At 41.0% G+C, this 12,645-nt stretch overlaps 1 protein-coding gene across 4 annotated transcripts in view; it reads right to left on the minus strand.

Moving 5' to 3' along the window:
* LOC131855790 (magnesium/proton exchanger-like) overlaps positions 1-12,645 on the minus strand; it is a 209,879-nt gene that overhangs the window by 16,849 nt on the left and 180,385 nt on the right. The window contains exon 6 of one of the 4 annotated variants that reach the window (XM_059209367.1): positions 8,427-8,529. The exons of 2 other annotated variants lie outside the window; for them this stretch is intronic. In XM_059209367.1, the coding sequence (XP_059065350.1) occupies positions 8,501-8,529 (29 nt within the window). In that variant the 3' untranslated portion in view covers positions 8,427-8,500. Of the gene's footprint in view, positions 1-8,426; positions 8,530-12,405; positions 12,430-12,645 lie in introns of those variants that run through there. One more of the 4 variants, XM_059209371.1, reaches the window with a different exon arrangement.

Here is a 12,645-nt window from a genome sequence, read left to right on the forward strand (position 1 = left end):
CAACTGGGTGCTCTCAAGAAACCAAACCTTGCTTCGCCACACTAGGGACAACTACACAAGGCCGGTGCAATCTTCAATGGGTTGTGCTTATGATCGAGATGTTGGGATGCACAGGGGATGGGCTCAGACTAACTTTGCACGGTGAGATGGAAATCATCCATACACCAAAAGTATGAGCGGAGATACACCATCAATTGACACTTATCAAATCCTTCATTCGAATTAACAACAATGAAAGCAAATCTAAATTAATTTTAACTAAGTGTTGAGGCAATTGAAACCATGCAAATCATTCAAATAATAGAGATTACAAAGCAGCGCACATGCAATATATTATCTGGAAATGACCTTAAGCAACAATACATCAAAAACCTCACCCTTTTCAAATGAGGGGAGGCAACCTTATATAGTTTCTCAAAAATAACTGAATGGCCGGGATCAAACAGTGATCAAGGGCCAAGATTGAAAGTCCTAAACCCTAATTAGGGTTTCCCGAAATACTATCAGTTCAAGCAAAGGAAAGAGTGACAAGTGGGGCAGCTGCTAATTTTACTAAGGTGAGCGGCCACTTTCCTCTTTCAGAGATTCAACGTATCTGGACACCACGAGCTTGACCTCCTCTATGGTGACACTTGGCAAACCGCCAATTTGGAAGTCGACGAGATCCACATCGTCGGCGCACGTAGCAAGAATGCCTTCCCACTCTACTGCCTGGGTGAGGAAGTTGTCATCGATGGAGAGGAAGTTTGCAATCTTAGAAAGATCGCCTTTGTCAATCATCCCTGAATCTCGGAAGTAGCTTGTTTGAATCCTGGCTCTTAGGTTCTTTGCTTGTAAATGCTTCTCCCTTAGGCTTTCCTTTTGCCAGATCTCTGATGCCACTAGGAATACCTTGCCCAGGATCTCTCTAACCCTTGCCTCTGTCTCAAAACACTTGGTCTCGGATTTCTTCAGGACTTCGATCCGAGTGACCAGAGCATAGTACCACGTGCCGAAGTCGTACCTGTCTCCTGTCTGCATGATGCCTGCATCCACTAAGCTCTTCTTTGACATGTCTTGGATAACCTTTAGGTGAGGGAGTATTTCATTTTGAATTTCATCCACTTCTTCCCAATTGGATGATAGATCCTGGATACGATCAATCAATAAAGAAGTTGCCTCATGCGCTGATACTAAGTTTTCTACCAGGGTGTCAGCGCATATCACAGCATCTAAAATCCACTCCTTTTCTTGAGTGTACAATCCCTTCATCTCATCATAGTCCTTCATTGATCCCTGCTGAAGAGGCTGTGGTGGAGTAGCTGGGACTTCATGGTTGAGCGGGCTGGTAAGATGGAGAACATACTTCCTCCACTGCTGGTTCTCTTCCTCCACTTTCTTTCTCTTTTCTTTCTCATGAGCCAGCCTTGTCTTTAGAACATTACAGGAGTCGTCAAAATATTGGACCTCCTGGTCCTGGGTAGGCTTACCTATCTCTATGGTGGTGATCTTGTAGTCATCTGCGGTGACATTGTCCCTAGTCTTCCCTTCTTTGGGCACTGCTATCTGGACAGTCCTGAATCCGGCACTGTCTCTCTGAATTAGGGAGAACTTCCTGGCTGGTTTGGGCGGTTTAGCTGCGGCGAGCTCATTCACCTTCTCCAGGAATGCTGCGGTAGCCTCCTTGGTTGAGTGGACCTCCTTGGGAACCTTGGCCTTTATTGTTGCTCTGGGCCAATCAGGAATGGTTGATTGTTCTAGAGTATTCCAATCAAACTCATCGTCTGCTTCTCCTGGGTTCGCTGGTATGCCATCCAAGAAAATTATAGGGGCTTCATCCTGCCCTATGTCTGGAGTTCGGAAGACCTTCTCCACCACCTCCTCAACTGGCTGAGAAAGAACTCTTACTTCATCATCACTCACATAGATATTTATCTCTTGTTCCCCAATTGTACTCTGACTAGGCGCAATGGAAGTAGCACTTAGGATGGAGTGACTTTCGTTGGATTTTCTTCTCTCACCTACAGCCCTTTTCCCTGTGAACTTTGTGGAGCTTCCACCCAACTCTTTTCTCTTTCGAGATCCGACACTTTCCGGATTCCGAGCATCATCGGCGGAGGTACAAGAGTGGACGGACAGAGTATCATCCACTCCCATTAATTCATAAGTTAGAACCATACCTTTGGCCTTCAACTGTTTTGTCTTTTCAGATGCCCACCACCTTGAGTATTCAACTACTGACCTCATGAGGTCTACTAGGTCTGATTTTTCTCCCTCTGTCCAATCTATCAAGACCAAAGGTTCATTCTTCATCTTCTCAAAACCCGGCTGTTGAAGTTTTAGGCTTTCTTCCACCTGATCGGCAACTTTGAACACTTCCATTGCTCTCACCATACTTAGAGGAATTCTTGACCAGAACCTCTTCCGGATCTCAAAACTATCGGCTGCATTAGCCCAGTAGTCTTCCAGATCTAGTCTGTGCTCAAACGTTGTCCCTTTGATCTTCTTTATCCTCTGGAATTGATCGAAATCTTTTCTTGCCTTGTATTGGTAAAAGGGATACTAGACCAGCTCTTTCTTAGCGGTAGCTGCAGCTTGTGATGATGGACATGTTTCCAGCCCATTACCAATTGTAAGTGAGGATGTGCCTACCTTCTTCTGCTTATCCCTTTGAATCACTATGTACTCCTCCAGTTGTCTCACAACCTCGAGCAACACCACTCGATTGGTTGGGTAAGCTGGAAGCTTGTATGGAGGACCAGAGAATCCCTGAATTTGGAGGTAAGTGAACTTTGGATATTGGATGTACCAACACTCGAACCGACTGATAAAGTCCATAGACTCTTGAGAGAGCCTCTGGTGCAGGCCACCTTGAAGGGTCCGGGTAATGTGCATCAGGAAGGCATCATTCACCCTTTTGAAATGGAACTTTTCCTCCATATGGAGCTGGAGATAGCAATCATATACCGGAAATTGGTTCTCCTTGTTCCCAACTTCCCCTCTACAAGTGAGACCTCTATACCTGTAGGTCCTGGCTAAAGAATAGAACAAGTAAGAACTCATGAAGAAAGTCCTGTTTGCCTCCAGATTCCTTAGCTGGCTGTCTAAACTATAGCTGATCATACGGGCCCAGTCTATCATTTTTACTCCATTGATTATTTCATTAATGAAATAATACATCCAGGGTTCGAATGGAGCTCCTTGAGGATTTCCTATTATTCTATTGAGCAAGACAATCATGTCCCCAATGTCCTCCTTTAAGTATGCTCGTACTAGGCTCTTTCTCTAGAGTTTAGAGGCGCCCTTCCTCGGTTTGTCTAACCAGGAATGATTAACTATGGCATCATATTCTTCCAGGTGATCATGGTACAGACTGTCAGCTTCATCCTTGGTCATATATACTGTGTTGTGGTACTCAGGGATCCTGAAGGCCTCTTTGATGGCCTCATCGCTGACATTTGCCAACACTCTTCCATCAGGTGCAACAATATCCTTACTGATGGGGTTGTAGTGTTTGGCGCACTCAACTACTAGTTCATTGCACTGCATGGTGGGGAGGAAACCGGCAGCGTGTACGATACCACTCTTCATCATCTTTCGCGCAATGGTGGTAGGCACAAGGTTGTCCAGACCAAACATTCGCTTCTTAAACTCCCTTAGATTGATGTGTCTGAGGTTGGTGTCGCTGATGTTCTTCCACTTGGAAGTCATCCTTGACTCAGGAGGAGCATCTTTATCTACCTGGAACTTCATGGCGCTCAAGACCTGCAGATGAATGATAAAAACTTTAAGTTAGAAAAAATTCTGCAGAATTTTGAAAAAAATAACGGGGCCGCGAAATGGCTAAGTGTTGGAAAATTTTCCTTTTTTTTTTTTTACTCTCATTTCTTAGCCACCAAAGTTGAATTTTCACCTCCACACCCTCAGCCTTGAAGTTGGTTGAAGTCCTCATCAAGTGTCAAAACTTTCGAATTTTTTTTTTATACTTAGCCAAAAAAGTTGAATTTTCACCTCCAGACACTCAGCCTTGAAGCTGGTTGAAGTCCTCATCAAGTGTCAAAACTTTCGAAAAATAAATTTTATACTTAGACAAAAAAGTTGAATTTTCACCTCCAGACCCTCAGCCTTGAAGCTGGTTGAAGTCCTCATCAAGTGTTAAAACTTTCGAAAAAAATTTTATACTTAGCCAAAAAAAGTTGAATTTTCACCTCCAAACCCTCAGCCTTGAAGCCGGTTGAAGTCCTCATCAAGTGTTAAAACTTTCGAAAAAAAATTTATACTTAGCCAAAAAAAAGTTGAATTTTCTTTCTCCAAAATCATTTATTAAATTCTAGAAAAATATCCAGAAAATTCACAATTTTAATTTTACCTCTGACTTGGCTAGACTTTTCTCCAAAAAATTGAGAAAATTTAGAAAAGATGCCTTTCTCCAGAAATCTGTAAGCCTTCTGCCAAAATATTTATCCGACTTCCAGCAATATTTGGAATTTCCTCCAGATGAACTCCAAACTGAAAGTATTTTACTAAGCTCTCCTTAGTAATTTTGAACTTCTTGGTGTAATAATGAATTTGATAATGAAGTATTTGTAGACAAGTTTTAAGAAAAACCCCTAAAATCACCCAACTCATACTTCTAATTCTAAAAAAACTTTCCATTTTAATTTAAGTTTGAAGATATTCATTAATCCTCCAATATTCCCTTTTCCAAAAAAACTTTCCATTTTGAATTAATATCTTAATAAATTTTTAATATTCCTTCAATATTCTCAAAAAAAAACATTCCATTTTGGATTTATTTTGAGGATTTTTTTTTTTTATTTAGATATTTCTTCATTTTGGATTTAATTTTGAAATTTATGTGGATTTTGTGACATCATGTTGACTTTGTTTGACCTTCCATGTGTAGGTTGAATTTTTGAATTTTATTTCCATCCTTTTCAAATTTTGGCGAATTTAGCCAACCTCTCCAGGTATGGCGGACTTTGATGTTGACTCCTTCATGGCTTCCTTCATGGCTGGGCGGACTTTGGAGTTACCTCCTTCATGGCCCCTTTTATGCCTTGGGCGGACTTTAAGTCTTGCACCTCCATGGTCTCCTAAGGTGGGCGGACTTTAGGCCTAGCCCCTTCATGGTCTCCATCAAGGTGGGGCGGACTTTGTTGAGCGCTCCTTCGTGGCCTCTCAACCTTGGGCGGACTTTAGGTTGGCCTCTTCATGGTCTTCTTCTTCCTCGACCTAGCATCTTGGGCGGACTTCTAGCAAGGTTTCCCTGTGGACTCTGACCTTAGCACCCATGTGACCTCTATAGACTTGGGCGGACTTTAAGCTTAGCCCCCACATAGCCTCCATCTCCCTTGGGCGGACTTCAAGCTCACCTCCTTCATGACTTCTTCATGGCTGGGCGGACTTTGGCTTGGACTCTTCATGGCCCCTTCAAACTTGGGCAGACTTTACCTTAGGCCCCACATAATCTCCTAAGGTGGGGCGGACTTTGGACTTGCCTCCTTCATGGTCTCCTTCTGGCTGGGCGGACTTTACCTTGGCCTCTTTCATGGTCTCCTCATGGCTGGGCAGACTTTGACCCTTGCACCCACATGATCTCCTAAGGTGGGGCGGACTTTGGAGGTTGCTCCCTCATGGTCTCCTAAGGTGGGCAGACTTTAACCAATGCTCTTCCATGACCTCTTTAGGTGGGGCGGACTTTAGAGTAGCCTCCTACGTGACCTCCAAACTCGTGACGGACTTTAACCTCAACACCCACATGATCTCTTCATCCTTTGTGACGGGGTTTGAACCTGCAAAAACACTTCAAAACCCTTGTTAGCCAAACTTAGAAGAATTTTTTGAAAGAAATTTCAAAATTTCACAGTTTAATCTAATTTAATCGGATTAACTTGAAATTTGAAATCCGTGCTTAGGTGGATCATCTGAAAAAGCAAAAAGCCTAAAATCTAGGGATTTTAGCTTTTTAGGTCAAAACTTGGAATTTTCGAGATCTGGTCGGAGCTGGTCGATGGTGCAAGTGTAAACCCTAGGTTTGCATCCCGAAAAAGCAAAAAGCCTAAAATCTAGGGATTCAGCTTTTTAGGTCAAAACTTGGAATTTTTGAATTCCGGTTGAAGTTGGTCGATGGTGCAAGTGTAAACCCTAGGTTTGCATCCCGAAAAAGCAAAAAGCCTAAAATCTAGGGATTCAGCTTTTTAGGTCAAAACTTGGAATTTTCGAATTCCGGTCGAAGCAGGTCAGTGGTGCAAGTGTAAACCCTAGGTTTGCATCCCGAAAAAGCAAAAAGCAAACATCCCTAAAAAATAGGAAAAACTTTCTAAAAATGGCCATACCGGGGATCGGGCTAAAAAGGCCGAAAATGAAACTTCCTAAAAAATAGGAAAAAAGCAAAAAGCAAACTTTCTAAAAATAGAAAGTTGTCCAAATTCGTCCAAATCAATTGCAATCTTCGTCCTTTGGCCTCTCTAAGCACTTTGGTGGCGTTCACACTTCGGAATCACATAACTTGCAAAAACTAACTTTCAATCGTCAGGGCCTGAAATGCTCTGAACTGGAGAAGGCTCGGTGAAACTGTAGCAAAAGGTCACAGGACACTAACAAAATCCTAGAAAGCAGGAAAAGAGAGGGTCCCCATTTGCAATGGGGCAATGTGTGGAAAAGGTCACAACAGTACCCCCTGGGTGTTGATGATGTGACCCAAGTATAGGACCTCTGTCATTCCAAATTCACATTTGGACCTTTTGGCATACAATGATTGCGATTTCATAATCCCTAATACTTCATCCAAATGTTTCAGATGTTCCTCCCAGGTCTTGCTGTAGATGAGTATGTCATCGAAGAATACCAGTAGGAACTTACGTAGTTGCTTGTTGAAGATGTGGTTCATGCAGGACTGAAAAGTGGCCGGAGCATTGGTTAATCGAAACAACATGACCAAGAACTCATAGTGTCTGTAATGGCAACGAAAAGCTATCTTTTCCACATCTTGCTCCCTCATACGGATCTGATGGTACCCGGAGTGGAGATCAATTTTGGAGAAATAGACTGCGCCATGTAGTTCGTCCAGCAGCTCATTGATCCTGGGAATGGGGTATCTATTCTTGATAGTCTTCTTGTTCAATGCACGGTAGTCAACACACATTTTGAGAGTTCAGTCCTTCTTCTTCCCCAGTACCACCGAGGATGCAAAGGGGCTAGAGTTGGGCCGGATCCATCCTATCGAGGAGTTCTTGGATCGTTTTCTCTATCTCTTTTTTGAACTTTTTCGGGTGGCGGTAGGGTGTGGTGATAACGGGTTTTGCTCCTTCCTCCAACTCGATGGTGTGCTCGAACCCTCGGTGTTGGGGTATACCAGGTGGAATGCCAGCAAAGACCAAACTATGCTTATCCAAAACTGAGTGAAGTTCCTCATCTTGGTAGTAAGTCGAATGCTCTTTCACAACTTTTGTCAAGATCAAGCAATGTGCTGCCCAGACTACTTCATCATGTCGGAAAATGGCTTCCATCTGTTTGGCGGAAATCTCCCTCGGACCACCATTCGACATTCCTCTGAGAACCACCTTCCTGCCATCCACCTCGAATGAGAACTCCATCCTTTTGAAGCTCTGTGTGTACTGGTCAAGGGTCTCCATCCATTGAATGCCCAATATGACATTCATGTCATCTAGATCTACTACAAAGAAATCGTCCGTCACCATGTAATTTCCCATGGTGATGCTTAGTTGCGGAACCAAGTGAGTGCATGATAGGAGATTGCCTCCTACCACCTTGACATCGAACCCTTCATGCTCCTTTGTACACAAACCCCTTCGGGTGAGGAGTGATGAGTTTATGAAGTTGAGTGAGGCCTCACTGTCGAGCATAACCAAGACTTGTTGCCCTTGGAGTTTACCACGTACCCTAAATACACTGCACCTTGGGGTACCCGCCAGTGTGGCAATGACCCCTCCCCTCCGCACCAATGTGGAGATTCTCTCCGCCAAGCTGGTTTCCTTAGCAAATTCTTCCCTTGGTGGTTCACTTTCCTCAGGCTCCTCTTCTCCATCGGACATTACTTCAATATAGTGAATCTTTCCTTTTCCCAAACATTGGTGTCCTGGTTCTCATGGCTCCTTGTAGGTGAAACAAAGCTTCTTCCTTCTAAGTTCCTGTTTTGTGGCTTCATCAAGAAATGACCTCTTCGGAAAGGGTTTATTATCCTTCTCCTTCGGAATGAAAGGTGGTTTGGTATGTGCAAAATTTTTGGAAGAGGAAGATGTTGCCATGTTACGAGCCTTTTTGATTGCTTGGTTGTGTTTTCACGAAACCTACCATAGAGAATAATATCTAACTCCTGCTCAAATTGAAGATAAGAAACACCTTAGCATTTTCTAATTCAATGCTGAAATGAGAAATCAATAAAATTTGAATGTTGCTAAAAAATTCCAACTCAAAATGCATACTGATTGGCAGACACATTCCATGACATTTCTGGGACAGGGACAGCAGGAAATTTGTCATAGTAGGGGATGGGAGATCATTTTGGGGCTGGCAAGGGATGGTACTCTAAAAAAAAAGGAAAATCCAAAATATAAGAAATTATTATGCATTCCATTAATACAATACTTATAAGTTAAATATGAACTCCAACTTTTTAAATTACACAAAGGTGAAAGAATTTGATCATGTATAAGGACCATAACATTCAAGTTTAAACCATGGTTACCAATAATGGTCTGGTCTACATTTTTGGGACCTAGCCAGATTTGTAGAATTTGGTCTCTATTTTCAATTTCCATAGGAATTTTACCCTATCTTTTTTGAAAATTTTGGATATCCAAAATTTTGAGCTCCCAAATGAATCAAATATTTTGAACCTGTTAGTGTTTGAATTTGCATCTTTTAATGCAACTTAAGATGAAATAGATGTACAGTAGAACTGCTCTTTGAATAACACAAGGAAACTCCTTGCAAAATAAAAACTAACCTAAACTTAGACAATATGTACTTGCAAATTACAGTAAACTAGATTTACAATTATTTTTGGGGTGATTTATGTTCTGTAAAATTCCTTAATTAAGCACTGATTGCAATTAGATATATGTCCAGGTTAAAACAGAAACATATTATTCAACACAGCCAGTGGATTATTGGCATACCAATGAATAACGTTAAACAGTATTATTTTTCATTCGCACAGTCTCAGTTTTACTTCCAAACTTGCTGGTAAACAAATCATTTATTAACAGAGAACAGGGCATTCATTATTCAAGAAGTGTATATCAAATGATTGTTTATTCCACCAGGACATGAGTTAAAGAATTTCTTTCATGGTGCACCTGATATTTAAGCAAAGTCTGTTGATGCCAAACTCATGGAGTCTTCATATATTCATCGAAGGCAATGTAGAAAGAGATGTCCACAACAGCAACGATTCACCCGAACTAAATACCACCGGAAATCGATTTACACAGACTGGTCTGTGTTACGATATCAGCCTGGCATGCTACACAATCCCTTCCATTTCCGTTGCAGGGGAACTACGAACTTCCGTTACGGCAGTAACGGACCACACTCTCCAACCCGATATCGGGTCACTGGGCCACAGTGGGTAATACACGTTGATGCCATGTTTCAGATTTCAATAACATGGTATGTGTGTGAATGCCGTCGCTATGCCATACCTATATTGCACGCATTTGCAGACTTGCGTGTAGGACGCGCTCCCTGCAACACACACTAAGGAACTGCCGATGCTACTGCACTCCGCTCATTCAACGATGATTCTTCTTCATACTCGAGAAACCAATAGGTCAGTTCAATGGCTGACGAAAGGCTAGTTAATCACGTGATGTGTAATAACACTCACAGGAATCCAATCTTCTCTTCCAGGCATAATCCTTCCATCTGACGCCATCCTTTATTTACCAAATAAGTTGGTTTTATTTCCCGTAGGAAACTAAATAATAGTTAGGAACTATTAAGTAGATAGTTATGGTGTTTATTAAAATGCTTTAATAATAGGAACATGTAATATTAATTATTTAAATTAATGAATGGGATATTAATATAAAGTAATTAATATTATTTTTAACATTTGGCAACTATTTATTAGGGGACATTACAGTCTCCCCTGCCCAAATGTTGCTTGCTCGCAAGCAACTGTAACTCCGGATGTTGAAGAACCTGCTCATTTTCCCAAGTAGCATCATCTAATGGTAAATTCTGCCATTTAATGAGATATTCCCTGATTGTCCTATTTCGCAAATGCCTATCTCGGGTCTCCAAAATCACTTCATGTATCATTGCTAATTTTCCCTCCTCATCCAGTGGTGGTAGATTTTCTGAAACTTTCACCTGTTGACCCAAAGCTCTTTTGAGACAAGATACGTGGAACACATTATGTATTCTACTTTCGGCCGGTAACTCTAATTCATATGCCACTGCACCAACCTTCCGAATTACCTGGTACGGCCCATAAAACCGAGGGTTCAATTTCTCAGCCCCACTATGCTTGAGGGATGACTGCCTATAGGGTTGTAGTCTGAGATACACCAAATCTCCTATGTCAAAGTGACGCTCAACACACTTCTTATCTGCATAAATTTTCTGTTGATTCTATGCACATTGCAAATTTTCCTTAAGTGCTTTCAATATATCTTGGCAAACCTGAAGTACATCATGAGATTTGGGTACATTACTCTAATCAAAAGAAAGATCAATAAAAGATAGTGCATCATACCCATATAATGCTTTGAAAGGAGTCATACCGATAGATATATGATATGCAGTATTATAGCAGTATTCACCCAAATATAACCAACGGCCCCAAGCTTTCTAATGTCCAAACACATAATTACGAAGGTATCCCTCAATCCACTTGTTTACTATTTCTGTCTGTCCATCGGTTTGTGGATGATAACTCGTACTGTGATTCAACTTTGTACCTGTCAATCTGAAAAGTTCCCCCCAAAATATACTCAAAAATCTGCTATCTCGGTCACTGACTATATTTTTTGGTAAACCATGTAAACGAAACACCTCTCGAAAGAATAGTTCTGCGAGCTGAACAACTATGAATTCTGTAGTGATAGATAGGAAATCTGCAAATTTGGTTAATCTATCAACCAAATCTGTCCATCGGTTTGTAAATGATAACTCGTACTGTGATTCAACTTTGTACCTGTCAATCTAAAAAGTTCCCCCCAAAATATACTAAAAAATCTGCTATCTCAGTCACTGACTATATTTTTTGGTAAACCATGTAAACGAAACACCTCTCGAAAGAATAGTTCTGCGAGCTGAACAACTGTAAATTCTGTAGTGATAGATAAGAAATCTGCAAATTTGGTTAATCTATCAACCACAACAAAAATGCAATCTTTACCTTGAGATCGCGGTAGGCCTGTAATGAAATCCATTGATATACTTTCCCATTTCTGTTCTGGTATAGGTAATGGCTGCAATAGACCCACAGGATAAGTATGCTCTGCTTTATTTTGTTGGCAAGTGATGCATTTTTTGACATAAGGGAGGACATCATTCTTTAGTCCTTTCCAAGTGAATCTTTCTCTTATCTGCCGGTAGTTTTGAAGTAGCCGGGATGCCCTGCTAAAGGAACATCATGTACTGATTGGAGGATTTTCTCTTTCAACTTTGATCCTGGAATCAAGTAAATCCTGTCTTTGTAATAGATAACATCATTTACAACCTTATATTTATCATCTTGAGTATTACCATCTAGCAAATCACAGGCAAAAGAATCCTTAGAATATTCAACCAGCAATAAAGATTTCCAATCAGCTGTTACTACAGATAATGCATTTATTTCAGGCCTTCTAGGTAGTGCATCTGCAACAACATTGTTTTTACCTTTCACATATTCAATTTCGAAATCATAAGCTTGGATCTTACTGATCCATTTTTGCTGCCTGTCATTCAAGTCTTTCTGTCCCAAGAAATATCTCAAACTGTTATGGTCAGTTCTGACTACAAATTTGCCACCAACCAAATATTGTCTAAATTTTGCCAATGCGAGCATGATTGCCAACATTTCTTTGTCATAAATAGAATACAATCTCTCTAGATTATTAAGTTTCCTTCTTTCATATGCTATAGGATGTTTATTTTGCATTAAGACTGCTCCTATTCCTTCACCAAATGCATCACATTCCAAGACAAAAGGCTGATTAAAATCTGGAAGCGTGAGTACTAGGCAAGAACTCATTACCTCTTTCAGTTTCTTAAAAACTCGTTGTGCCTCCTCCCTCCAACGGAATGCCCCCTTTTTGGTAAGATCTGTCAACGGTGCCCCAAGCTGTGAAAAACCTCTGACAAATCTTCTGTAATAACTGCATAATACAAAGAATCCTCGTAAATCTGTAAGATTTCGTGGTGGTGGCCAATCCAAAATGGCTCTTATTTTTTCCTGATGAACTTGTACACCTGTAGCACTGATCATATGCCCTAAATACAAAAATTTTGTCATTCCAAATTCACATTTAGAAACCTTTGCATAAAGTGATTGAGATTCCATAATACTAAGAACAATATCAATATGTTTCAAGTGATCTGTAATGTCCCTAGTGGGGAGTTGTCTATTCGATGATTAAGACCTGCAAACAAACGTTAGTATTCCCAAAATATGCTGGATAGGTAATCATGTGTGCTATTTATACAAGT

This window comes from Cryptomeria japonica, chromosome 7 (assembly GCF_030272615.1).
Source record: "Cryptomeria japonica chromosome 7, Sugi_1.0, whole genome shotgun sequence".
Lineage (NCBI taxonomy): Eukaryota > Viridiplantae > Streptophyta > Pinopsida > Cupressales > Cupressaceae > Cryptomeria > Cryptomeria japonica.